This window comes from Triplophysa dalaica, chromosome 2, assembly GCF_015846415.1.
Source record: "Triplophysa dalaica isolate WHDGS20190420 chromosome 2, ASM1584641v1, whole genome shotgun sequence".
NCBI lineage: Eukaryota > Metazoa > Chordata > Actinopteri > Cypriniformes > Nemacheilidae > Triplophysa > Triplophysa dalaica.
Genome location: NC_079543.1, coordinates 19,047,671 through 19,073,211, shown reverse-complemented (window position 1 = coordinate 19,073,211; position 25,541 = coordinate 19,047,671). Strand labels below are relative to the sequence as shown.

The 25,541-nt window shown below is 37.1% G+C and overlaps 1 protein-coding gene across 1 annotated transcript in view; it reads right to left on the bottom strand.

Moving 5' to 3' along the window:
• adgrl3.1 (adhesion G protein-coupled receptor L3.1) overlaps nucleotides 1-25,541 on the bottom strand; it is a 96,623-nt gene that overhangs the window by 39,715 nt on the left and 31,367 nt on the right. Inside the window, exons 4-9 of the mRNA XM_056771672.1 lie at nucleotides 23,882-23,991; nucleotides 17,144-17,158; nucleotides 14,085-14,891; nucleotides 3,052-3,348; nucleotides 1,239-1,336; nucleotides 535-720 (exon numbers count right to left, since the gene is read on the bottom strand). Coding sequence (XP_056627650.1) covers nucleotides 535-720; nucleotides 1,239-1,336; nucleotides 3,052-3,348; nucleotides 14,085-14,891; nucleotides 17,144-17,158; nucleotides 23,882-23,991 — 1,513 coding nt within the window. The remainder of the gene's footprint in view (nucleotides 1-534; nucleotides 721-1,238; nucleotides 1,337-3,051; nucleotides 3,349-14,084; nucleotides 14,892-17,143; nucleotides 17,159-23,881; nucleotides 23,992-25,541) is intronic.

The window sequence follows — 25,541 nt, the reverse complement described above, 5'->3', positions numbered from 1 at the left end:
TAATTTGTTTTTTGGTTTAAAATATAAATACGGCTAAGCACACAATTGATTCGCTTTACGTCTGACAGTACGTCTATTATGTTTAAAATAAATTATCTGGGCATATGTGTTTGAGCTTCTGTTTCTGTGTTTCCCACTTTGAAGTATTTTGCAGTATTATTTTATGTTTGGCTTCTTTCGTTAATTGGAAAGCTCACCAGGGCTTCATGAGCTGTTTTAATTTGTGTGTCCTTATTTATAACAGTGTATAAGTGTGTCTATGTTTGAGGATTTCTGTCTATCGAGCAGCAAGTTCTCCCATTTGAGCCATAAAGCCTTTGATATGTGGACCGCCACAGGTTTAATGCCTAAAACACTGTACTCTGGACAGAATAAGAGCATTATTCTCTCTTCTCCACCATTTCTTTCCTATATACACACAAATACACAGAGCGTTTGCAAACTTAAAGCAGGGCAGTGTAATTAACATGTAATAAAGAAGTAATAATCATGTAACTATGAGTCAACGGTGTGTGGTTTATTAAGCGTGGATACCTTGTTTAAGCTACGTGCCGCTGTGTCTTTTCCCCCCGGGGTGAGATTACGCAGCTGGACGTCCAGTAGTTCCACCAGCTGTGCCATAGCTTTCACTGTGGATGGTACATCTCCAGGTCTCAACTTATTCTTTGTCTGTTCGGCTAATTCCAGCGCTACTATTGCCGCAGTTTCCCCCGATCTCATCTACAGAGAGAGAAAGACAGAGCGAAAGAGTGAGGGAGATGTACGTGGGTATATTGATTTTATTCTTTCTGTCCCTTGATGGCCAAATAAGTGGATGAACAAATGGCTCCATAGATTTGTGATTCTGCCTATTTTCTGATTTGCTCTCTGTAGCACAAAGGAAACTATTTCGCATTACTGTTAAGCTTAAGTCATTGTCACACTTTACACACATCACCTTATTCACGTGGCGGTTGCGCAACACTTTTGGCTGCTCTGCTACTCTTCATAACGTCGCCACAAAGTAAAATAAATTGAGGTTGATCTTCACAGTTGAATTTTGGCTCGTTCGGCTGTACACTAAATTTCCTCTAAGCTGTTTTGCTACAGGCTGCTCCATGCGATAAGCGTTTGTGTCTACTGTTAAAAAGGCTGCTGGCCAAATTAGGCTTTAAAAATATTGACTATAAGCATAACGTACACTGCAGAATCTTCTTTCAGTAGGTTGATATGAGCATATTTCTCATGTTTAAACTCACTCTTTGAATAATGTGGTTGGTCCACGGCGAGGTGCAGTTGCTTAAATCCGGTCCCTTCGGATCCCAGTAGCCGAGCAAACAGTTAAACGTTGCCACGCCTGCAAGATAATGCAAAAAACATAACATAAGGACATGTAATTATATGAACGTTGTGCATATGTGCAAACGTGTGGGGGGAACGGTGGTCTTACAATTGCCAGCAAAACAAACACACACACACGACCAGAGGAAAAGATTTACAAGCAATACACTATGTGTCAATCAGCAGCTGCAGTTGCACACATAATGAGGGAGCGTTGACAGAACCCTCAAACTATCTATCCACAGTAACAGGAAAGAATGATGCTTTTTCTCTAAAAGATTGACTCAACAGACACATATGGCTCTCTACTTTAGGAGATTATATACAGTCGTCCCAGAATGTATCAAAAGTTACCATTCCATACTTTTTCATAAAGAATGTCACTGCGCTATTTAAAAAAATACCACGTAACATTTGCAAAAAAAATTAGGTTTGTTTGAAAACTAACTTTTCTTGGCCATAGTGAATGCATTATTATTTTTTGTGGATTCTTATACCCCGTTCACACAGTCAGCCACTGGCAGCAACATGATCTCATTTAATTAAATGGGAGCTGGCAACAGGAAGTGGGCATGTTTAGCATCACGACAAAGTTGACAATTGTTCAACGATGAGCGACTTTCAGGAGTGACTATTGCAAGATATATAAAAATAACTAGATGACGCATTAACAGCTGTTTCGATGGCCTGCTATACATACATAAGGTCACCCACCATATTGGATCAGTACAAGCCAGTCCATGATGCCAAGTCGGCATTTTCCTGTGGAATATGGTTGCGTTTAACGCATGTTAAGAGTGGAAGTATTAAGTTATCAAGCTGTCAATCTTAAAATCATTTTATTTATGAAAATTAAATTCTGTTATTTGGACAAGCGATGATTGATTTTGTTACACAGATCTGGTAACCCAGTGCCGGTCAGTGTAAACAAAAAAGAAAGCTGACGTTTGCAACTATAGTAATATACATGGATGATTAGGAAAACGCATTTAATGTTGTGTAAACTCACAGCAAACTGTGAGTGATGACAGTGGGCCGTTCCAAAATGGCGGACACATCTTGAGCCATTGAATGCTTGAATGAGTCATCTGGTTATATACATCTACACTAGTGACAACCAATGAGATTAAAGCACTGGAGCTCACGTCATCTGTCTCCAATCAATTATTGCGTTGTTTGTTTATAACTGCTAATAGGGTAAACAAAGGTAGGAACGCCTTCAAATGACCTCATAACAAGAGATGGGCGTCGTTGGCGATGTGAACGGGGCATTTGTTTGATCCCTTCAAGTTCCCGCAGGTGTCCTATCGAAGTAACTGCAGGTGTGATTTATGACAAGAATGTACGGTAATAATATTTTAGACTGAAAGTGTCTAAATCCTTTGTTTTATTTTCTAGACAAATTTTATTTTAATGCAATATATTTCCAATATTTCTAAATTCATTTTGTGCTAATTCTAATTGTTAAACATAGTGATAAAGAATGACTTTAATTATGAGTTTAATTTTAAACACTGCCATAATTAATTACAGGCCTGAATTACAAATTAATTATTTTATTCATTTTATAAGGAGCCTCGCTGCAGCGCTGACATGTATACGATCTCTCCTGGAAAGAAACAAACACACAGCTGAGTCTTAACGTTGATATACTCAATACACATAAAACAGACACACTTGATCACACACACACATTGCGACTAATAGTAGATTAATCACCCTTTCACTAACCTATGGTGCCAGGTGGGCATGGTTGCTTAGCAACCTGTCCCTGGTGTGTCCGTGGCCAGGAGATTTCAGCAATGAGACGTGGAGCGCAATAGTCAACAGTCACTGGAGTCTGTAGGGAGGGAGGCGACCGTGTCAGGGCTTCGGGGAGGATGTTGTTATGCCGGCGGGGCGGAGCCATGGTGATAGGCGTGGAAGTAGTGAGAGAGGGGCGGAGAGTGCCTGTATATGGCCGAGGAGGAGGAGTGGAGCTGCGTACTGGAGGAAATACATCAGGCAACAAAACTGATGAAGGAGGATCTAAAAAAAGACAGGGAGATATTTAAAACTTTATTTATCCTATATGAAATGTCATTGAAAGCTTAAAATTTATGCAAGAAAGAACCTTATTAGCAGTTAGTGATCTTTTAGAACTAGAAGGTTCTATCCGCATTTGACCTGGGGCAAAAATCCCCATATACAAATTTGAGAGGATTTTGACTTTTGACATTTAGAAGACATCTATGCTCTCTGTCTTTTTCCTGTATGCAAGAGACTTGATTCCCCTATAATTTTTGCTATATGAAATGCAAAACTGCTCAGAATGCAGGTAGAACCCTATAGTTCCAACGTGACGAAATCTCGAAACTGGTGAAATTTTCAATTTCAATACAACAGAAAAAATACTATGATATTAAATATGCAATCTGTAACCTTTTTTACCTTTTTTAAAATCAGTTAAGCAAGTACACAAAACAGTGCTGAAAAGTGTCTCCTTACCCCAATTCGAACTTGTAAAGTTATATTAATAATTTATTTTAGCAGAAAATATAAGTTTGACATCCTTTGACTTCAACCCACACAAAAGGGAGGTAAAGTAACCTGCATGTTTCAAGCAAACATAAAGATAGAGAGGCAAGAGTATTCCTCTATAGAATATTTCAGCAGCAACAAATGAAATAAACTTTATTTGGCCCAAAAGAAACTTTCAATAGACCTCCGCAAAGAATCACAGAATAAATAAAATATTCATATGAATTAATTATTAATATAAATTAGTGGTGGCAGATTTTAATCTAGATAATTCAAGATTATCTAGATTAATCTAGATTAAAATGGCTCATTTGAATTCTGCCGAAGGCATTCAGAATATGTGTGCTACCCAAATAATGACTAAAAGTAAGTCTTTGAGAACAGGTTTCTCAAGCCAGGTGGCGCATCAGACCAGGGGCTCATCTCCTGTTTCCAAAATGCATCACAAACTGCTTGAGAAAGCTGTTCTACTATGATAATTGGTGATGAAAATTAAATTATGTTCAATAAGATGAACTTGTGTTTACTTCCGCATTAGCTAAGGGATGCTTTGCGTTTAGTTGGTACTTGATACTGGAAGAGCTCCTACAGTACATTTACATTTAGTCATTTAGCAGACGCTTTTATCCAAAGCGACTTACAAAGAGTGAGGGAGCAACAAGCGATATGTCATACAGGAGCCATAATACATTAGATCTCAATACAAAGTTACTGGTTTCAACTAAAGCTAGACCACTACCTGTTGAGAGAAAGTTTTTTTTTTTAAACCAATTCCGCATTGCACAAGGTGCAAACAACCGTTAGTCTTGTCGATGTTTCTATTGGGAAGCTTCTTAAAAATTAATATTCCCTGAAGCAAACCCGGCGGCTTCATAGCTGCATCCATGTTAGCACGTCACGTTTGATGCGGTAATTTCACAGTAACGTTATGTTGTGTTCAGATCAAACGCGAATGGCGCGTCAAGCGCGAGTGATTTATATGTTAATGCAAAGAGCCAATAGACCTACTTGCTGCCGTAATCGCGCGAATGAAGCCCTGGTTATGAGATGATGAGGCGGCTTCTGCTTCCGCGAATGACGCGAATCACGCGAGTTGAAAAATCTCGTTCTCGCCCCGTACAGTGCAGTTAAGCTGGTATACATCCGCGCTAAAATATCAAGGTGAAAGTCATCATAGCTTGCGTAGTATATACCCAGCTCCCAACCCAACTTTGAGAATAGATTAACGGCGACATTTTTTTTATCGCGCGATAAGAGTCTCACTGCGTTAACGGCGTTATATAAATACAAATATATATATTGTAAAAAAACATTAAAAGGAAACCAACTTCAGGCCAGCGTGTGTGTTCAATGAAACTGTAAGTAATTATTCAAATAGTCAGAAAAAATGAATAAAAAAATTAATTGTCAGTGTAATACATTAACAGTGTAATACATTCACAGTACCATGAAAACATTTACAGTATACAGGCAATTGTTCGAGAGCGGCTGCCTGTCAATCAAACAGCGCACAGAAACTGAATCAGTACAACCGGTACTGTACAAAGACCGATATCGTTACATTATAAATATTTTATTTTAGTTTCAACTTGGTTCCTAAAGCACCAGTATTTTGACATCCTTAGTTTGACAGACAGTTGCCTACAAATAATGCTAAAAGAGACATTTAATCTCTCTCTCTCTCTCTTTCTATATATCTGCCGTTTCAGGGTTGACTGAACGAATCGGGTGCCTGGAGAGTGTGCGTGTAGGTGTGTGTCTTTGTGCCCTGTGCAGCATTTGGGAGTGTATGTTTTGACAGGCCCGATCCCTGAGTGCAAGGACTTCAGAGAGGTAAAGATGGATGATGTTTAAACGTCATAACTTCCCAATGGGCCTCTATGTTCCTCTCACTCTAACACACAAACACACACGCACACCTGAGGCCCTGAAACAGGCACATTTTACATATCCATAGCGTTGTATATTGTTTTAAAGTGAGAAACAAACGTTGTTTAAAGCTCAGAATGTCACACAGAGGAGTAAACATCCCTTTACGTCTGGGCTAGACTAAAATATGCCGCAAGAGTTCAACAATACACATGCATGTGGACAGACACGTTCTGGTAGACGCACAGAGACCAAGTGCAGAAACAGCTTGTCTCTCTTTTTTTTGTCCTTTTCTTTCTGTCTGTTTTCCTGTTTCACTGTCTTGCAGTGATCCTGTGGAGAGTGGAGAGATGCTCTTGTTGCCGCAATGACAGCAGGAAATAGGGACAGGAGATGAGAGCGAGAAGAGAGCTGGTACCTGAACGAAATAAGTGCATTTATGTTGTTTTTTGGACAATTTTTTTCTGAAAGTGCCTTAAATGCCATGTGTGGTATCCGGCTGACAAACGAAAATACGGTTGAAAAATTTTGAAGAAAAACAATTTTTATGGGGAAAAACCAGGGCATATGTAAAATTTTGCTAGTTTTATTTTACTTAATGTAAACAATTGCTGCTTACTCCTAGGCGCGTGACAAAATAATGAGAACCATGACAATTTGAATTCTAAATTGATTATAAAATGATAAAATCTGAAATGAATGAATTTATGCGATCATCTGAGTATCATCTGCTTTTACCCAACTGATGCTAAGTTTAAGATTTAAATCATCAATTTTTTCAATAATCATTCAAATTTTTTTTTTAAACAATGTGAATTAACAGTGTTTTTAATGATGAATTAACACTGACTGATTTGATGTGAGTTGTGCAAAAAATCTTAGATTTTTAGTGAATCAGCAATGTTATTTAACAATGAATTAACAATAAGTTAATGCAGAATTAACTATGTGAACAGTTCCGAAATTCTTCAATGTTTTTTTTAGAAACGATGTGAATTAATAATGCTATTTAATAATGAATTAACAATAAATTGCAGCTGAATTAACTATGTGAATTGTACAAAATTTCTTCAATGTTTTTTAGAAACGATGTGAATGAAACTGCTATAAATTCATGAATTTATCTTAAATTAATGACAAGTTACTGCTGAATTAACTGTGTGAATTGTACGAAAATTCAATATGAATTAACAATGCTATTTAACAACGAACTAGTGATGAAGTGACGATGAATTAACAATAAATTAATGGTAAAAAAATGTATACAATTCAAATCATACTAATTCACATGAATTCAGATTTCAAAAGAGGTCTGGTTTAAAATAAATATAAGTGCTAGAAAAAAAAATCCATATCTGTGTTCAATATTTTATCTCCTGTTGTGGATCTCCTAATGCTACGATTTCCAGTGTTCAGAGTCAGGACTCTGTTTAAAAATCTGTTTGTGTAGTGTGCTTTCTTTGTCACATCACAGTTTACCACACATTATAGGAGCAAAACGATTAAATCCAGGATTTTTTGTCCTCATGTTTGTGGTCTCTCACAGTTTGAAACTCTTATAAGATTTAAAAAGTCTTTTGGTGAGGCCCAGGCTTCCTACCAGACTTCTAACAAAGCAGCTGATAAATAGTGTATTTTCTGTTCACAAACAAGTACATGTGCACAGACACAAGACACACACAAGAGACTCATCCAACATGGGATGCAGATCTCATGATCTCAGCACATCATGATGTCAAGGGTACGCCAATTCACTGCCCTAGACAACTGCCTATATTGCATGCTCCAGAATAACCTTTCAGCCCTGCTTCCTTTAGTGCTTGACTGCAGTGCATACTTTCCCAAGCAAGTACACCTGAAACATGCACTAACAAAACACTGTGCAATCATGAGGCAGCATGAGCTCATTAGCTGTTGAGAATGAAAGACGGTTCCTCTTTCTTAGACTATATCCCACAAGACACCTCTGGCTTATTATAGAGATGCACTGATCCAAATATCCTCTCACATCCCTCCACCCCCACCAACACCAACCTCTCCTGTGCGGCAAATCTAACTGTGATTTTAAAGGGCCGCTGAGTGAAATGAAAGCACTTCCTGTTTCTATTTCTGTAACTGTCTGTGTGAGGAGCTACTGAGGCAAGACTCAGAGCGCAGCAGAGCATCCTACAGTGACTAATCGCTTGCGCGCACAGGCAGAGCGCCCTCCCTTCCTTTTTCTCACAAAAGCCATTAAATGACAAACCAACTCTTTCATCGCTCTTCCAAATCTCTCCATCTCTCCTTTCTCTTGGGTGACCGCCGGTCTGCCGTGGCCCTCCGTGTTTCTAGATTGCCATCTCGATGATACAGCCCACTCGAACACAATAGGGGTGCAGATAGAGGGCAACGCATGTTTCCTAAAGGAAAGGGCACTTTGATTGGCGGATGATCAAAGGGAATCTTCTGTTCTCTGCTTCAATGGAAAGATGGCTTGCTCAATCTTTGGGGTCAAAGGTCATATATCCTCTATTACGCAACACACCTTAAAAGGCAGCTCGAGTGGACTTTCAGAACGGTCTGTTTAGCGCACTGCTGTGCACATACTATAAGAGAGAAGGCAACACATTCTGACTATATATCAGACCGCAGTCAGCAAATTACTGTGAGAAATCGGCTAATTTGATGTTTGGTCATACCATTCAGGTGTGACCGCAACAGCAAATGATTGGAGGTTGCTTAATGCAACACAGCCCTGCTAAATAAGCTTCAGCCCACACAGAGATTAGAAACAATGTCACCTTGCTGATCAGGACCAATCAGAAGGTAACGTCATGGCAACCATGGGGGAATCTGTAATTGATGCATGATTGAGCTGCTGTTTACGATGAGTTAAAAAAACGTATACAATTTTTAGATGCAAGTATGCAGACTGAGTGAAAAGAATGTAGGTGGCACTTTCCATGACCAGCGTGTAAAAAGTATTAATATTGCATTAATAATCAGTATTTCCCACAAAAAATATATATTTGCGTACAGTTACAACGAATAAATGTTTTCATGATTTAGATAAGGCGTAATATAAAAAAATATAATATAATAAAATAAAAAAATAAAAATCTAAAGCAATGAATTCTAAAAGCCTAGATTTTACTTCTTTTATATTTTAAGAAATTATTTATTAATATTACTTTTTGCAGTAACAGACCTGTGTGAAAAGTGTGAGAAACATTATAATGTTAGATTTCATATTAAATATTAATTTAGATATTTTTTCAATACCAATTTAATATAGTTAATAAGATTTATATCTATATAAATACAGCCGCGGAAAAAAATAAGAGACCATTCCAAATTTAAATATAATCATCATTTTTAGACATATTGTGTTCATTCCAGTCCAAGGTTATCACATTTTCTTTTTACTTTCCCTTAATAAATGTACAAATGAACAGTTTATTTCATAATTTATATAACTTTTTAATTATACAAAAATTATGTTTTTCTTGTGCATTCCCATTTATATCAATAAAACTGCAGTTGGTTTGTTTTGATTTAATTCATAATAACGCAAAAAACACAGCTAACACAATAGAACATGATTACATATTAAAAACATGATGTAGGTTATCTCATTTTGGGAACAAACTCTTTACAAATATTACTGTATTACTAAAAAGTGAATATGAACTTGTTTTCTTTGCAGTATTTGAGATCTGAAAAATTTGATCTAAAAATATGCGTCTTTTCTGTTATTTTGACCTGTTTCTCCAGGTCTACTTTTCTGAAAATAAATGCACATGGAAACAATATTTTTTATTAGAAATTTGGTAAAAATATTGTTACTAGTTGACAGAATGAAACAAGAACCATCATTTTATCAAAACGTCTACCTATAAATAGTAAATTCAGAAAAAACTGAAATGATGCTTTGAAATTGTCTCTGAATTATTTCCATGGCTGTATATTATATTTTTATATAGTTTGATGAAATATGAACAAATATGATCCATTAATAAGTTATAGTTAAAACAATTACAATTCATGTCACATTAGTTGACATCAAATAGTCTAAAAGTATTTAAATCCAAAAAACATACTACATGTTTTAGTAATGCTTTAAAAAGTATTTTGAAAAGGAATTTACATTAAAAAAGAGGCAAGGACAAAAGATAGAAGATCAGCGTGTCCGTGTACGAAGAGCACATCGTCCTTTTCTCTTCCTCTGTTATCAGCACTATGGTAATAACAGTGTAAATCCCCTTGGTGGGGTTACCACTGTAATCCTCACTCTTATCAGCTCACATCTACATGGTGAGATTGCTCTCGGTCAGCAGTCTACGTAAATGTGCATGTGTGCGCACACATGCCCGTGTAAATGTACACAAGCCAGTGTACAAGACTCTTAACGCGAATGCATGAGTATGTGTGTGTGCGTGTGTTACCGTGCTCTGAAGTGTGTACACAGAAGTGTGAGTGTGAACATCACTCTATTACTGATTGATCTGTGTGCTAAACTCCCTGCTGGCAAATCCAGGTGCATTCTTGTTCCTGCGGATCGGTTTAAATAAAGTTTTCCCTCTGTGCTGCATTGTAATTGCCAGTAGAGAGAGTTTTAACCGTATGTAAGACATTCTCTCATTTAATAAAAGCATAGAACAGAAGTCTCCACTCCACTAAAGGAGCTCAGAGGCCATTCCACTTAAACTATCCGCCGTGCGCATACCAACATATTACATTAGCATTAGACTTTAAAGCAAACCTGGAAGAGGAGGAGGACGCCGGGTGCGAGAGAGAGTGTGCTGAGAGCACGCCTTATAGAAAAGCAGATTACAGTCACATGTGTTAAAGTGAGAGACAGTCAGCAGTACATGTGTGCGCATGTTTTCCACCTCTTGTGCGTACATGTTAAGCAGAGCAAAACTAATTTAATTTCAATCCGTCTTCTTTAAGCGAGCTGTGTGCTGGTGTGTAAATTATGCATGGACTGTTGGTTGTAGGAAGAATTAAAAGACATGAAGACAAAGAGTGTGGCAAATAAAAAAGAAACGGAGAAAGTCAGAGACAGTGAGGGAGAGAAAGCTCACAGGCGGGCGACCGTAATCCCCCTCAATCTATTCATCTTCTCTCTTTATTGTTGCTGCAGGTCTGAATCTTTAAATGTCCTCCCAGCTGACCTGAACGCCACAGCCTTCTCAAGCACTTAAAGTCTTTCACGATAAACGCACTCAGCTCAGCGTTTGGTCAGGGACGCGCAGTGCATAAACAAAGCTTAAAGGAATTGCTCACTGAAAGATGATAATCCCGTCATTATTTACACGCCTTCATGCCATTTTTCTTCGTAGGATGCAAAAAGAGAAATTCGAGAGAATGTTGATGGCGCCCTTTAGTTTTAAAGTAGCATACTTAATGTAATAGTTGTCTGGAGCCACGCAAAATCTTTGTGTGATTAGATATATTCTAAAATTGTAATAATTATTTAAATCACAATCTCACCCCAAAAAAGAGTCAGTGAAGTAAACTAAAGAAGTGGATAAGAGAATAGATTGATCTTCTGAACTGGTTGATTTAGATTTAACAAACTGAATTGAAAGATCCGATTACGAACTGACCGGGTTCATTCACAAATACTTTAAAGTTCTCTGATCGCCATCTCTGATCCAGTCAAAGATCCTGTCAAGTAATAAATATAAATCCTGAGCTAGGTCAGAAGTAAGAAGGTAAATTACAAAGATGTGAAGACTTTTATAGTGCTGTGGTCACTTTCTTTTTATGGAAATACCTGGAAGGATTCTTTACAGACGCATACAGGCTTAAAGCGGGCGTAAAACACACAGGTTTCTGCCAATCTAGTATTGATCTTGAGTACTTATAGAGTAGTATTGCATACTTCGTATCTTCAAAGAGTATTTAGTTTGATCACATTTATAAAAGATGGGTACAGCTTTACGATTGTTTACGAAAACATATGGCCGCGTGCAGGGGGGAGGGGTAGGCTGAACTAAAGCATGTTTTTTAGAAAACATGGTAGATTAATCAATCTTGTAAATTTTGACTTGTACTGCAACTCAGCAGTCTGACATACAGCTTAAACACAAAAGCTAATTATAAATGTTTATTCATTATTCCAAAAAACACAAAATAAAAATCACATCTTTCTATATTAAGCCATCACTCTGTGTTAGACATCATCTGTGACTAACAAGAACTAGATGATAATTTTTTTGTGAAATAGATGTCATTGTTTGTGGCAGCATGCAAAATTTGGTTTGAAATCTCTGGTGAGGAGTTATTTAAAAGTCTCCACAATGCATCAGAGCTCTGTGTCTAGAACAATCACCCCTCCGTCGCACTTCAAAAAAGTGCCTGTTGTTGTGTTTGTCTTATTTACGGGCGAACTGCAGGCAACATTTGAAATACTAATGAAGCCACGATAAAATTTAATTAAAACCCGAACTACACAAAGCTGGTGTTGTTTTATCAATATTCTCTTTGATATGACCATTAGACGCAGTATGATCTGCATTAGCTCAGGTAGTGAACACTCCTGCTCTATCTCATGAACAAGATCTTTGATGTAGAGTATGCTAATAAAGAAAATGAATGCAGACAGGGTCATTAGCGAGCACCTACAAACACACATTTGCACCTGGTGTTGTAGTTTATAAATTCTTTAAAGGCTGTTTACGGCTTTGTAGACGAGTTTTGAAAGCAAAGAACTAATAACTGCAGGAACCAATATTACTTACAAGTTTGGTACAGTATTGTTGCGTGAAATGTTCTGTAATGAACTAACAGTACGGGTCAGAATCTCTTTGCGTCTTTTTTGACATTATGCTCAAATTGTAACTGTTAAGAACAAAAACACAGTCTGTGCTCTGTTCTAATGGGATGTCAGTAGATGCCGCGGTTAGTATCTGTTGCTTTATACTGTAGATAATGATTAATTCAGCTGCAGTTCAGCTGATCTGGCAAGCGGACAAAAAAATGCCCAACTCTGAATTTGAGGGAGCGATAAAACAAAGTGAAAAATAACACCGCTAATGGACTGGGATTACCCATACAATCACATTTCTCTCAGAAAATGTAAGTCAGGGGGAAAATCCTGACTCCCTTTAACCACTAACATGAATACTTGTATGAGTGAGTGGAAATGACAAGAGACACTAACTGAGTTTAGCTGTTCAAAGTAGATTTGTGTCTCGCAATCACACAGCAGCACAATAACATTACAGAGGGATATCAGAACAAGTCAGTATATCTTAAAGCATCGGTTCAAAGCAACAGCCAAAAATGAAAATTATTTTATTTAAACATGCTCAAATTATCCTAACCCTATGCTCACTCATTTTTCAGTGGAACATAAAAGTACTCTAGATATTGTTAAGAAAAAACATTACGTTTATAGACAGTTTCATCAGACACACACGCCCCAACCCTGCGCCCTGCCAGAGTTAACTTTCAGTCTGTGTTTGGTTAAATTATTTAAAACAATTTCTTTGACATTTAATTTATATTAATATTTTATTGTATATTAATTTTATTAAATTAAAACTACTTAAAAGTTATTGATTCTTTGTGGAGGTCTATTGGATGTTATGTTTGGGCCACATAACATTTGATTTGGAATGTTGTATTCTTAATGTCCTAAATAAGAACAGACTAAAACTTTGCTGAGGATTGCGTCTAGTTTAAGTCCACGTTAACAAATGTAAGGTCACTTGCCAAAACAGAACTGACTCTCACTTTACAAAGTAACTCAACTTGGTGATCAGCAAGGTTCGTTTTAGATTAATATACTATACTATAAAAACATTTCTGTTAATTAAAATCAAATGAAATATTGGCTAATTATTATGTAAAATACTTAACAAAAATGTAAAATTTTACCTCAGTAATAAACTAAAATGACTTTATGTTGATGCACTACTATTGATTAAACATAAATAAAAAATAAACAAAAACGGAAATAAATATAATTTATATATCAATATAAAACGTATAAAAAGCACATAAAAACTGATCAAAAACAAACTATTGTGAAATTGAAAATATAGAAATAAATGCTTTTTCACAATATAAATAAAACCTCTTTTTTGGGGCAAAGTTTTTGTAACAAAAATTGACAAGTTTAAATATTCATAAAACTACAATAAAACTGAAAAAATACTATAATAACTCCGGTGACCCTAATGGGGAAACATACTATTCGGGTCTGGAATGGTATGACAAAATAATTGACATAAATTGACAGACTTTTATAATTCAAATATATTGGACTGAGCTACTGTGATGTCAATGAATTTGTCCACCCAAAAACATCAAAGATCATAAATACTAACACACAAAGAAACATATGGAGCACAGATTTGTCCAAATTTAAAGAAAAAACTCACCAAAGCCGATTCTGTTGTCATTATTCCCAAAGTCAAGAGAATAGATGACAACGTGTAAGTTGTTCCACACATAGAGCAAATTGTCGCGGGGGTTGTAGTCGACAGCTGCGATGTACTGGTAGGAATTTGGAAACGGAATGTTTAAGTGTGTCTCACGACTCTTCTCTGTGTTATACATGTAGTCAATTTTATTCCCCAACGCTTCGTTATCATCGTCTTCGTAAACGCTCTTTACCACGTAGAGGATCCCACAGATCATGAAGGCGTTGGAGGCGGATCGCTTGTCATATGTCGTATCCCATGATCCCTCTACTCGGAGTGTGTACGGGTTGAGCTGACTCACCACAATTCGTCCGTTGTTCTGCTCGGTGGCGTAAATTACCCAAAGTCCATTTTCGTCCACTGCCAGATCAATGTCCGATTTCCCACCCCAACGGTAGGGCGACGTGTCGTGGTAGTTAGCGTTAGCGATGATTGCCTCACCGCTCTTGATACGAGTTCGCAAGTCGAATTTGACAATGTTGCGCGTACGTTCCTTGTTGAAGAAGAGTGCGCCGTCGAACACCACAAACCCTGTGCCGTCCACCCGATGGGGCAGCTTGTATGTGGTGGTGGGACGACCAGCAATGAAGTCCTCTTTCGATGAGTATTCAGTCAGCGTGTCGGTACGGTAAGGTGTCCAGGGCATATAGTAGATTTTATTGGATGACTGTAAGGGGTCTTTACACCACGACCCCGACTGGTGGTCCGACTCAAAAAGGTGTTCACTCTGGTAAACACCTTTCAGTACACCTGGACACAGAAAGACTGAAAGAGAAAGCGTGAGACAGTGAGTCACGGTCACATGATTGAATGCATAAATACAAATGCTATTGGATGTTCATACGACTGCTCCAGGCTTTGAGCTGGGAGAGAAACATCTATTAAACCTTATCTGATGACTAGTAGAGCGTTTTATAGTTCATGACTCCTGAAAAATCCCACAGGAGCTTCTGAAAATCCGTCACACCGAATTCACAAACCCTGAGGAAAACGCACACGCTATCAGGGTTTATGCGGGTTGCGGTTAAACGTTCAGTCGCCACCTTATTATTCGTGGTTCATTAAATATGAAGATGAAAATAATCATCTGTTATACTTTGTGCAAATCAACTTTAATTTATCCCACAGAATAACAATCTGCAGAATTTCATGGAATTTCCCACAACACTGCTGGCAAAAGTAGCAAAGATATTTCCTCAGCCTGGGAACATTTTTCTGGGAGTAGTGCAAGTTACAAGTATCGTGAAAAATCAATGGTCAATAAGTGGTTAAGACTGGCTAAAAAACCAAGGTCAGTCACCCTCCAGCCAGCAAGACTGTTATGCATATCTTATAAACGTGTGCCTTTGTGGCTAAACTGTGTGTGTGTGTGAGTGAGTGTGTGAATATCCAAAGTTTTCATTCTTTCTGATTTATACTGATACTCCTGGACCCCATGTACTGTATACTAACATGGTCACACACAAACAGAGTGAGTGAAGCACACAAACACACACACAGAATGTTTGCAATGGCAACGGTCTTTTCCCACTGTTCATTTCCCAGAATGAGGAACATCCTCATGGGAAGTGTGACTGGTATTTTAACTATTACTTGATGTTTCCTTTTATTGTTGTAGATGTAGAATAATGTCCTAATACAGGAATTCATCCTAGCCCTTGATGAACTCAAGCTAATTTGTCATTTTTATTTAAATCTGCACAAAGTCATTTGAGTGTTTATTACGTTTGACTATGAATTGTGATTACAGCCAAAATGTGTCTTAAAAAAAGTTCCTATTTTCTTATTATTTGAGCAACATTCAAAAAACATAATTTAAAGGAACAGTTCACCCTAAAATGAAAATTCTGTCTTCATTTACTCACTCTCAAATCTGTATAAATGTCTTTGTTCTGATGAACGCAAAAGAAAATATTTTTAAGAATGTAGTTGAACAAACATTTCTGGGGCAATTGACTGTCATTTTCCCTACTATGGTAGTCAATGGTGTCTAAGAACTGTATGGTTACAAGCATCCTTCCAAATATCTTACTTTTTGTTCATCAGAACAAGACATTTATATAGATTCGGAACAACTTAAGGATGAGTAAATGACAGAAATTTTCTTTTTGGGTGATCTGTGCCATTAACTAATATACATACACACACATGACATTGCGTGGGAACCGCAAACAGCCTCCAGTTTGGATAATGAACAATATTACTCGGCAGAAACAAATCGTTTACTCCAATAATTGTTAATGATAAACGTAACTCCTTATTATTATGACTACTGGTGTATTTTGTCATGAAGCTGCTTCCGTCGCTTCATAAAAGCAATAAGCCACTTGAGTCCAAGAATTGATTTTTATAAGAGTGCGGGGGTTTGAAGACGACCCTTATCACAGCTACACAGCCTCTCTTGGCTTACTGCTATATTAACTCACTTTAAGAATATGTTTGTCATTTTCATTCCTCATCTCGTATTCACATTCACCGCACACTATAAATGGCATTTTGCTGTTATTGTCAATTTAAGATTTGCTGTGTAAAGTGCACGGCATCCTAATCAAAATCAGGACAACCTAAACAAAAAGCTTTTAGATTTGATAACCGTTCACGCGTCATTCCACATTCATATTAGCTATGCAGAAAATTAAGCCGTAATTACGTTAGGGCCTGATTGTCTAGATTTACCCCAGTCCATTTAAAAGGCATAACATTGCAGGACAGCAATTTCAAACCCTGCTTTAAACAGCCACATCTTGTGGTCAGCACAATTGGCAGTTCAGGTTTAAAACAGTTGCAACACCTTCCTGAACATCTGATACATGGTAAACCACCAGATGCACCAGGAGAGGAATCTTCGAGAATAATTCAAAGGGTAAAGCTCTGGTCTGGGATCAGGTTTCTCCTTCGCATTCCTAATATAAACCATTATGGGCAACTGATCGGCAATCTGTCATTAGTATCAAATAACGCCATAACAGCCTGACAGTGAATTACACACTTAAATTACATTAAAGTAATGGACCTACCTCTCTGCTCCACTTCTGCGTTCGCAACAGGGAGGAAAAGAGAGAGAGAAAGAGAGAGACAACAGATTAATGATGCAATATTAAATACTTCACAGTAATTCAATTCCATACGTACGTAATGTGCATCATATCTTATAATAATCTTGGGAAAGTACTAAAATGCGCTTCATTTGTACTCTAGAAATTCCATTAAGTACGTAAACATAATTCTTGAAAACAAATGGAGTCCATGTGACTTTAGACTATCAAGCAGACGAATGAACGCATAAAAACAAACTAGAACGAGAGTTTGTTCCACAAAATTGTCTCATATGTCTCAAGTGTTATGAAGCGGCTTTTTCCGGCCAACATTCTTAGCAGATGGATAAAAGACATCAGGCTATCGAAACTAAACAAGTTTTACATTTGAAAATGTATTTATTTGTGGATTTATAGAAAAATACTAAATTGTACCACCATGACTTTACACTCCCAGGATGACATGCAGCACTGCGTTCCAGTTTTGTTTTTGTCGATTATAAAAGTGTGGATTTTTTAAATGTTAAATGAATATGTACTCCTATCTTAATTTATTAAACAGAGATAAATATGAATAAGTTAATAAGTGTAGGTTTACTTTACATAAAACTGACAAAGCACATATGGGCAATTCTAGCATTATGGATGTGATATTTTCTGCAAAAACTTAAAATATAAATTCTCACATAATGTAATTATTACCAATGCTTTGGACCATCTGTTACAGACATCTATTTTAAAAGATTGAAAAATGTATGCGGTATGGATAGAACAAAAAAGATTCACATTTTTGAGAGACATTTCTTGTAGGATTTCTGTAATTTCAAATGTATGAAACAGAACGAATTATACACAACAAATAAAGAAGAGATGGCTCTTGTCTTTATAGAACATAAAATAGTTGAATGTGCCCCTTTATGAGGATTATGGACTGTTATAGAGCTGGATAAAGGACGCGACAACTTTGTTTTTCCTACAACATTTCAAATGCTATTAGATTGTTAATGATAATCTTTAATCCTTAATTTTTATATTTTTACTAAGCCTTGTTGTGCAAGCACTGTTGAGCTTGTGCAGAGGCAGCAGCTTTTGGCAGAGGGGAACTGGAATCCCCTGGTTGGGCCTGGGTTCCCCTGAGGTTTTTTTTCTCGATGGGAGTTTTGGGTTCCTCACCACCGTTTGCATATTGTTTTGCACTATCTGCCTGGCCGGGGGGGCTGCTTTAGAATTCATACTTGTATTAAATGTGTCTCATGTACAGCTGCTTTGTAACAATGAAAATTGTAAAAAGCGCTATATAAATAAAGTTGAGTTGAGTTGAGTTATGAATGTGACAATTCCGTTATGGATGTGGAAATTCACTTACCTGACTATGGAAAACTATACTTTAAAAACAAAAAAGTGCATCAAAAACTTTAAGAGATACTTCACATGGGTTTTGAAACCATCAACTATTGACATCTGACCCATAAGTAAGGTAAAAAACCTTTGTTAAAAACGTTTTTCATCCTAAAGTTGACATTTGCATGGAATTGTCTATCTGGTTCAATCTGTCCTTTATTGTTTGAGCTTAAATTGGAAAGAAGCTGCATAGAATGTTCAATAAAAGCTGTTTCAACTTATTTGATTTTTTTAATTCTCTTGCGTGATGCAAAAATAACACACTTTGATGTGCAAGATTCCAACTATTGTTTCATTTTTCATGATAATTTATGACAGCCAACCTTTAAAGTTTTAAATATATGTATGTGTGTGTGTGTGTTTCATCTCTATGAAATATGCATGAGGATGAACTGTTAATGCATCACTCAATAAATAAGCCACCACAAAGGAGGTCTGTGTGTGTGTGTGTGTGTGTGCGTGTGTGTGTGTGTGTGTGCGCGTGTGTGTGTGCCCAGATTCCAGAAGATCTGATGTAGAAGCAATTATGTCTCCCACATGCACCTAGTCAAGTTTCAGTCACATTGTAAAAGGATCAATAAAAGATAGTCATTTGCTGTCAGTGATAATGAATAAAGAACTGGCTGAACTCTAGCCCTGCTGGAAGGTTACGACTTCCCCTACTAGTAACCTATCACTCACAAACCAGAAACAGCATGACAGATGGGACACAGAATCCTGCGGCATGTTTACAAAAATCATTAAAGGAAGTATGTAAGGACGTGAACTTTTTCTGAGCCTGTAGCGACACCAAACACACAATTGCAAAAAAATCTCATCCCCAAACTGAAGCCAATATTGCAATATCGGCTGGTTGGGATTCTAACACAGTAATGTAGGTATGTATCAATATTGTCGATTACATGGTATCACAATAGGAAAATAGTCACAATATTACCGTGGTCACATGACTGTACGAAATGATAGGTCTTCCTGGCCTTTAACATAGGAAATGTTAAACAATATTGATATAACCTCTGTCAAGGTCCAGCTGGTGCAGTTTTTTATTTTACAAGAGGGAAATGAAGTCACCTCATACAATACCTCATATCTCAAAGCAACAGTTACGATTGGAGGATAAATAAAAGAGGACAGGATACGACACGGTTAATTTGTACATCATTGCAAAGATCAATAATTGTTTATTAAGCACTTATGGCCCTTTTTCCCAAAGTCTTCATTTGTCGTTTTAAATACCGCACCGCAGGCAGCACGACGAGGTATTATTGTACCGTGAGAGCTTGATACCGTTTCATCCCTACAGTTAAGCAGCAAAAGCTGTATTAACACTATTCAGTCAAATTGAGTTAAAAATGACTTGCTCGTCGTTTTTATCTAGAAAATGAGATGATTTACAGGACATATTCCTACACTGTGATTTAAAAATTAAATCGGTTTCCCTCATGAACACGGTAGTTTATCACGCAGATGTAAGTAGCAGGTACTGTATAAGGGGTGAAGTTTTCTGAGTGTGTAGGTAAAACAGACGTCCCATATTGGGGCCAAAAGCAGAAAGGCTGACTGGAGTTCTGCCAACTCCTCCATCACGGGGGAAAAGAGAAAGCCAGAAAAACCTCAAGAAAACATTTGGAACATGTTCCCGAGGGTCTCTAAGGCTGAAGTAATTAAATTACCTGCGTATGCGAGGATGTGTGTGTGCCATTGCGTTCATGTGTGCGACGAAACTTCCCTACTAATTAGTAACATTGTGTGAAGGTTTTTCTTTTTTTGGAGCAGATGGTCAAAAACACATATGTGTGGACGAAGGAATACTCAAACGTGCTTCTTGACCCCTGCATGCGGTGCAATTTATGGTCAAAAGGTCAAAGGGAAAGCTATCTGCATCCTGCCATTGTGTCTCTTTTCTGTCATTTAGCTCTGCAGAAAATCCCCCCAGTTCTCAACATTTCCACCCATTTGCGACTCTGTGTGCGAACGTGTAAGTGAGACAAAGTGTTCGAGTGTATTCAGTCTTTTCCTGTTGCCAATACTGCAGTCATACGATACTGATTTATCGTCACCGTTGCCATGGCCACCCCAGATTGGAACACCAACCCCACAGACACTGTGAGAACTTGAAACCACATCGCTCAGCCCACAGATGATTGACAGGCTCTTTTCCTCAGAGTCACGGCATGGGACGATGCCGGACAACAGATGAACAACAGCGGCAAAATGCAAACGTATCACTCATATATATATTTTTCTGTCAGGAGCGAGTTCATACTGGTGACAAGTCTGGATGAGGTGTCAGGTAGCAATCACTGCACGGCAATGCTGCTGAAAACGCCTCGAGTTTCAAATCTACCTAAGGTGCAAATTTGACAGTGACTCACTGAATATAAACCTACAGTAACAGATTTAATATGAGCCTCTTATGGAGATCTTTTGTCTGGCTGCATTTGGGCTGCGCGATAATGAAGAAAATGTGCTATGCGATAACTTGCTAAATATACGGTTTGCGATATAATAATGCTTGAGGTTTGTAAAATCAATGTTCATTTTATTAAAATATTCAATTATTATAATTTTTTTTATAATCATTAATTAAATAATATGCTTCACATTCCTAGCATCATTTCAGAAAGTGAACAGCCATGTTTTACTTTATCAGTACATACAAATATATACAACGAATTTGGACATCCGGGAACGACAATTTCACTGCAAACCTAATGATATGCTCATTTGTGATAATTTGTTAATATTCATATATTGTGCAGCTGTATTCTGCATGTCAGTATAGCGACTGGCTTTTATAAAATGTATTAAATTGGAGATGGTGGTCTAGTGGGTTAAACCACTGAACTGGTAAATCAAAGGTTGCTGGTTCGATCCCAGCAGCCACCACCAGTGTGTCCTTGAGCAAGACACTTTACTCCATGTTGCTCCAGGGGGATTGTCCCTGTAATAAGTGCACTGTAAGTCGCTTTGGATAAAAGCGTCTGCCAAATGACTAAATGTAAATGTAAACTTTATGAAATGCCCCCTTATACTGTAACTCTAAACTGAACTGTATGGGTGCAGGTCATGTTTGGCTCTATAAATACACATATGTAGCACAATTTTTATTCACACATTTTTTTTTTATAAATCTATTTTTTTTTTTTAATCATTAAATCAGGTTACAGTCGTTAGTGAAAAATAAATACACCAAATATTGCTTCTGTCTTTCTGAAAACTTGTATCTCCATATTTTGTGATGTTTGCAAATATCTAACCAATAAAAAGTCTTAAATAGTGCTTGTCAACTTTGACAACACAGAATGTTATCATTTCAAAAGTAATGTGTTTTTTTCCATTTTTCGAAAAACAGTGAATTTGGAAACAAGATTTCAGAAGGACAGCGACGATAATGTATACATTTTTCCAGATATATACTGGTTTCCTGGTACATGGCTGTATTTTTTATAACCATATTTTCTACTGATTGTGAGAGGAAATAGTGCTGTTGATTGACTTAAAATGCCCTTTCATACTGTCATGGTGACAGTATCCCTTATAATAACTGCAAAGTTTAGACTTCTTTAACAACTGAATAGTATGCGAAGGTAACTTGCATACATAATATTTAAGCAAATAAATAGAGATCAGGGCTCGAAATTTACTTTTTTCCTTTGAAGCATTGAAACTTCAAGATTTAGGAGCATCCAACCAGAAATGAATAGCTGAATAGTTGAATACAAAATCAGAAGAGCTTTACTTCAGAAGAGCAATGACTAGAAGTAACAATTGTAAAATTAAAACATGCATGTGATGTCTGTTGTATTTTACATAGTCACAATGGCCGTTTCCTTTTTTTAAATCATAAAACAAAGGCTTAAAATAGATATGTGGGAGGAAAGTGATCGCATCACTCTGTCAATCCTCCTTACTGACCCTTATTTCTCATCATAGCATATAGAGAAACAGTTCAAACAAAAAACACATCATATGCTTATATTAAGCAGATATGAGTGGAACACGGTCGTTTCTTGAAAATGTTTGTACTGAGTATATTTAATATAACGTAATGCGCATTTGCAATTGCTACACTTGTGGTGCTGTTCGGCCTTATTTTTTATATTTTACCATAATATAATTTGGTATTTCATCTTAACTTAAACTTATTCTATTTAGAGAAATAAAAACTACTATATTTTTAAGCGGATGAACGTGTATTTTTCCCCATATTTACATAAAAGATATTTAGGTGGGTCTAAAGATAGATTTTACCTGTCTAGGTTTGGGAATCGCTGGTTTAAGAGACATACACCGGTAATGCAGTATATTAAAAATTCATATTATAACAAAAATACACACAGTTATTCGGTTTGAACCAGTATATCGCCCAGCCCTAATACTTAGTATGAAAGAAACATATTTTATATTTTTTTTCTAGGGGAAATAGAATAACACAGTGCCAGACATTAGTCCTTGAAACACAATTTACACATCATAATGTATGGCCTGGCATTAGACTTACACATTATTGTTTATTTATTTTATGAAGTACAATCTGACAATATTATCTGTGTTAAGAAACATTATGCTGCAAATGTTGACAGTAAAGTTTAACGAGTACTGAAATAGGATGATTCCTATAAAACCTGCGAACAGTGTAGCCTGTTAACTGTCACCTGTTCCGTATACGGGACACCAAAGTTTGCGTTGATATTGTGCATGTCATTTTTTATCGAATCATGACAAACTATATATCATCGGAAAGCTTTTGACAATGATTCTAGAATACAGTTTTCTTTGGTGTTTTTTCAAATAATTTATGTAGGGAGAGTAATTGATTCTTTTTTATAAAGAGTGTGCTAAGATTTTTTGTTATCCTTTTGCGACCCATATTTTTTTTAGCAAAAGAATTCATGAATTACCTCCATTTTAGTTCCAACATGCGTTTTCAAGTGTAGGCTCAAAAAGGGTTCCGACAGTTAACAGGCTAAACTAGTAAAAGCGTTCATAATTAGGATAAATAATACCTACTAAGGGATACTCCATTCCAGCTCATAAAAAAAACACAACTTTAGAGCACTGCATTAGCAATGGGTTCTTAGGAGACATACAGTATGCTGATAAAATGTATACAAACGTGTCCACATTATGCACTGTGAGCTGCTTTGAATAAAGCATCTGCCAAATGCATACATGTAAATGTGCAATAATAATTAGCAAACACCACTAATTAGCTTAATTCCCGTAGCTCAACTGGCAAAGCATTGCACAAGCAATGCCATCGATTTCCAGGGAACGCACATAACCATAAAATGTGTAACGTGTCAGTATACTTACTGTATGGCACACACTCATACTGAACCTCAAGGTATTTGTACGTTCCAGGACATGGGTCAGGAAAAACATCAGGGCCAGCGATGACCGCACACTGAGTTCTGTTGTTACACCTGAGAGAGAGAGAGAGAGAGAGAGAGAGAGAGAGAGAGAGAGAGAGAGAGAAAGTGATATATGCAGACAGATAAAGCGAGGCTATTTGTTCATTCGCTATCAATCTAACATTAGGCATATGAACCGTATGTACCCGTTCAATATGTACAATAAAAGTTAATGAGCCTTGAAATACCATTTTCTTCAAATGAAAGAAAAAAAGATACATTTACTCAACATCTTCAATAAAGCTCAGAGTGTGGGAAGATCCCAGCACAGTGTGTGAGAAACAGCTCACCGGCCCCCTCCCAGGGGCACGGGATCCATGCCGTTATTTTAATCTAACTCATATGTAGGTCAAGTGTACATGTAGGGATAGAAAATATAGACAAAGACAAATTCTGTCACAAATAAAGATGAAATTGAAACACAGGAAGAGGGAAAGAGAGGCAGTTTGGACATATCCTGCTATGCACAAACACACAGATGTACAACACATGACACATGTGGCATATGTCATCATTATTACACGCTATGAAAAACACATATGGACACACACAACACAACTGACACATGCACAAACACACACAAGAATCTTAAAGTTCAGTTATAGAGTATCTCCCTCAGCGGGTTACCATGGAAACCTTCCAGTTCAAACCCATGGGGCGCTCTAAAATAGGCAGACACACACTTCAGCTTTAAGTTTTCAAGCATAGAAAGTATTATTATACGACAGTCTGAAGGGCTCAGGTGCGTGTTTTCAGTTGTATGTGTGTTTTCTCTCTCTTACTTTTAGACAGTGAAATTTAGACAGTGGCATTTGTGTAAAAATATATATACAGGTATGTGGAGTGTGTGTTACAGTTTGCGAGTGTGTGTGGGCTCTAATTGCTGTGCTGAGTGAGTGTGACAGTCATACTCCCAGAGTGCTGTGGGGCATCTCTGGTTTCCGGGGTGACAGCTCTTGTGTGGAAGTGTGCTACACTCAGATATGACCTAATTTAGGAGAAGAGAAAACAGGACAACAGGTCTTTTTTGGATAATTTTCTTTCAAGGAAAAGATTTGCATTTACAATACACCCAACATCGTGATTACGTGGGATTAGTAAGAACTTGTATGGTGTAACCTACGGATTGGCCTGGGAAAGTTGCTTTTGTGTTTTTCTTGTGACATCTGAGTCAAAAGGCTTCTTCAAAAAAAAATGCAGAGTGGGATTTGATGTCATCCTTAAGGAATTGAATAAATCATTGAAATAGTCAGTACAGTCCCGCCTTCGCAATGAGGCATAGAGATATGTATGCAGAGGAAAGATAAAGTTTGCAAGGGAAGGGTAAGGGAGGGAATATTTTTGATTAAAGATTATGAGGACATGTATTTTTTTTAAACGGGAAAGGAAAAATCATTTATATTAGACACTGCAATATTTCATAAACAATATTGTCAGTTTTGATTTTATGGTGACTTTAACTGACGGCCCGTGCTCATATCACACAAGTTTGATGAGGACATGACTGAATGAACAGCGTGTGAGGTGAAGACAGGGAGTGTGTCACATGATTACATCAGCAT